Source organism: Entamoeba nuttalli (genome assembly GCF_000257125.1).
Source record: "Entamoeba nuttalli P19 unplaced genomic scaffold asmbl_3584, whole genome shotgun sequence".
Lineage (NCBI taxonomy): Eukaryota > Evosea > Mastigamoebida > Endamoebidae > Entamoeba > Entamoeba nuttalli.
The window spans coordinates 1-3,582 of NW_008576186.1; the positions used below are offsets into that span (position 1 = coordinate 1).

General features: G+C 25.0%; 2 protein-coding genes across 2 annotated transcripts; one reads left to right on the forward strand and one right to left on the reverse strand.

Annotated features, from left to right (window-relative positions):
• Positions 1 to 157: 157 nt before the first annotated feature.
• ENU1_073520 (hypothetical protein) lies at positions 158 to 472 on the reverse strand (the record flags this gene model as incomplete). The annotated part of the gene is made up of 1 exon (XM_008858474.1): positions 158 to 472. One exon carries the CDS (start codon positions 470 to 472, stop codon positions 158 to 160), a length of 315 nt encoding a protein of 104 aa, XP_008856696.1.
• A 664-nt stretch (positions 473 to 1,136) lies between these two features.
• On the forward strand, positions 1,137 to 3,443 carry ENU1_073530 (formin 2 family protein; the record flags this gene model as incomplete). The annotated part of the gene is made up of 1 exon (XM_008858475.1): positions 1,137 to 3,443. One exon carries the CDS (start codon positions 1,137 to 1,139, stop codon positions 3,441 to 3,443), a length of 2,307 nt encoding a protein of 768 aa, XP_008856697.1.
• Between the last annotated feature and the right edge of the window lie 139 nt (positions 3,444 to 3,582).

The window sequence follows — 3,582 nt, forward strand, 5'->3', positions numbered from 1 at the left end:
AAACTTAAAAATATTAATATATAATTTTTTGTAATATATCACATCATTCTTTAATTAAAATTTAATGGAGAAATAATAAATTAAAATGTTCATCTAAAACCTATTTGACATCTTCTTACAAAGCCATATACAATTCATCAAATATAACTTATTTCAATCAAAATGGATAATCAAAACATCCATCATTTATATCCATTGTAGTTGGACTTTGTTGAATAATAACATTTTTTTGTTCTTCATTATTTTCTTCACTTACTTCTTCATTTTCTTCATTAGTTAATTCATTAGCAATTGGATCTTCAGGTCGTTCAAGAATAACAGGTCTGTGTTGGGTATAATCTTCAATAAGAGAATAACTTGCAACACTGGCAGAAGTACAACTATCAACCATTTTAAGAAGTTCAGAAGTATTTTTACAAGCAATTGGACGAACAATTTCAGTTTTTACTGTTGGTACACAAAGAGTACTCATAAATTATTTGATATAAAAGTTCATTTAATAACTCCCTTTTATATATTTTCAATATAAATAAAGGGTTCTTAATTATTGTAAATTTTTTCTTCTTCTTTCTTACGTTTATCCTTTTTTTTACTTTTCTTTCTTTTAATTTAATTTAAGAATTATCTTACAAACTTTTATGTGGTGAAAAAAGTTTTATTCACTAAAATCCAAAAAGGTTTTACCTTTGTATTTTCTTTTTTTCATTTATTGTATTGACGTTTAATATTTCCTTTTTTTAATACAAAAAAACTTCATGATAGTTGTGAGTTGGTAAATGAGTTAATTATATTATTTTGTTTTCTTCGAAAGTAAAAGAACGAAAGAAGAATCAAATAGACGTAAAGTTACTTCTTTCATAGTACAAAAATACATTTTAATTAGTAAAATTTCAAATTTTTAAAGACCTTTAAACACCTTTGACTGCCATCAGATTATTTTAAAAAAATGTATAAATGTTATTAATCACAAAATTATGAGAATGAAGGAACTAAAAAATAAAAAAAAACAAAAATAAAAAGACAAAGACTCCTTCCAAAACTTACTATTACATATATCTTACTGGTTTTTTAGTTTATTTAGTTCATTTAATTTAGATTTTTTGAGAAGAAATCTTAAAGAGAGGGTTTAAATTACAATGTTACACGTTGAATACCACCATGAAGATGGGACAATAGAATTACTTAATGTTCCTATTACACAAACTACAGAAAGTGATATTTTGAGAATTGCAAATATTGCAGATCCTGAGAATTATGAAATAATAACAAAAAATAATGAAAGACCAAGATATGTTGATGGAGAATCATTAATTTTACATTTAAGTATAGAAGAAAATGTTAAAAGAGATATTAATGTTTTTCAACAAATTGGTTCAGTTTTACATAAACAATTAATGTTCAATTTAAAATCAAAATTTCTTGATAAACAATACATCAATCTTTTTATTGAATATGGAGGGGTATTAAAATTGTTTGATTCAATTGCTCAATCTGAAGGAAATACTCAAAGTTATGCTTTAAATGCTTTATTAGTATTAATGTCAGATGAAACAGGATTTAATGCTGTAATTCAATGGGAACATGCTAGTGATATTTTATATTCATTATTAACAAAAGACACAGCTGCAACTATTTCTCGTCAAGCAGCAGAAATATGTACTGTATTAACTACTTTTTGTGGGTCTGATGGTATCGAAGAAGCAGCTGGAAATTTTGCTACAAAGAATGGAAAAAGAAAGTTTGAAAATTTAGTAGAATTAGCGTTGTCTGGAGATATTCAAACATCAGAAAATGCAATGCTTCTTATTGATTCATTAATGATAGGAGAGACTAAAGACACAATCATTTTATTAATTAAAGAGTTTGATGTTTTAAATAAACTAAAATCTTGTAATTCTGAAATTATTCAAAGATGTTTAAAAAATATTAATACAGAAATTGTTGGAGAAACTGGAAAAACAAAAAAAGGATGGGATGATTTAAAGTTATTAAGACCAGAAATGAATGAAGTAGAAAATGAAAGAATTTTATTAGAAAAAGAATATAATAAATTATATAATGAATTAAAACAATTAAAAGAAAAAGAGAGAATTATTAAAAGTGATACTGTAATGAAAAATACTCAAATTAAAAAACTTGAAGAAGAAGAAAAAGAATTAAATAATAAAAGTATGCTTATTGAAGAAAAAATGAATAGTATTTTAGAATATCCTTCAAGAGAAACAATGATTAATGAAATTAAAAGTAATAAAAAAATTATTGATAGTTTTGAATTTGAAAGAACTTTATTAAAAAATAAACTTGCTGATATGGAAATTAGAGAAAAACCTCAAATTCAAATAGAAGATGAAATTACTAATGTTTTTGATGAACAATTGACGAATCCACCACCTCCTCCTCCACTAATGCAAGGAAAAGGTCCTATTAATGTTGAAGGAAAACATTGTGTTGAAGGGTATTTAAGAAATGCATTTGTATTATTACAAAGTAGAATTAATGTTTTATTATTATTAAAAAGTATTAATGGAGAAAATAGAGATGTTGATGAACAAACAATGACAATTGTAATGAATATAATTAAAAGAGCTAATTTAAAAGACTATGAAAATATTACTTCAATTCAAGAATATTCTACACTTGACCAATATGCTCTTAAAATTTTGAAAGAACCTTTTATTAGTCAAAAAATTCAAATTAGTATTCAATGTAATCAAGTTCATAATAAATTAGATGACCTTTTAACTCCACTAAGAACAATAGATGCTGCTTGTAATGCAGTAAGAAAATCTTCAGCATTAAAACCTGTACTTGCAACACTTTTAAATATTGGTAATTTTGTGAATAGTGGTTGTAGTCAATTAGAACGAGCTGATGGATTTGGGATGGAAATTCTTCCTCTACTAAAATTTATTGGATCATCTCAAACATATGCTGAGTTTTTAACAACTTCAGTTGATGTTAAAACTGTAGAAACAGAGTTAAAAGTATGTTGTGATGTTAATGACGATCTTCAAAATGTTGTTAATTCATTAAAACAAACAGAGACATCAATAGTTGGAATTAATAAAATTTACGCTGATATGATTTCATCTGGTAATAACTTTGATTCTATCAAAAAAGAAATTGAAATCATTACTAAAAAATCTAGAAGTTATCTTCAAAAAGCATCTCAAACAGAAAAATTATTCAAAGAAACTTTATTCTTTTTTACTGCTGATGAAAACGCTTCTAATATTTATACTACTTTAACATTTTTTGGTATATTTGCTGAGTTTATTACAGCACTTACTCTTGCTGCTAGAGTAGAAGAACGTAGACAAAAAATTATTAATGAAGAACTTAAAACAAACTCATACGCTCCTGGCTCAAATGAAGATCCAATGACCCAAATTATTGCACAATTAAAGTCTGGACAAATTGGAAAACAAATGCTAAAGAAATAATTATTTACATTCATCGATATTACATTTTTTATTATCTTTCCTAAAAAGAAAAATAGGAAAGTGAGTAGTTTTTATTGAAAGGGAAAAATTGTAAATTTCAATTGAAAATATATCCAGCCTCCTTAAGAACATCAAAGAT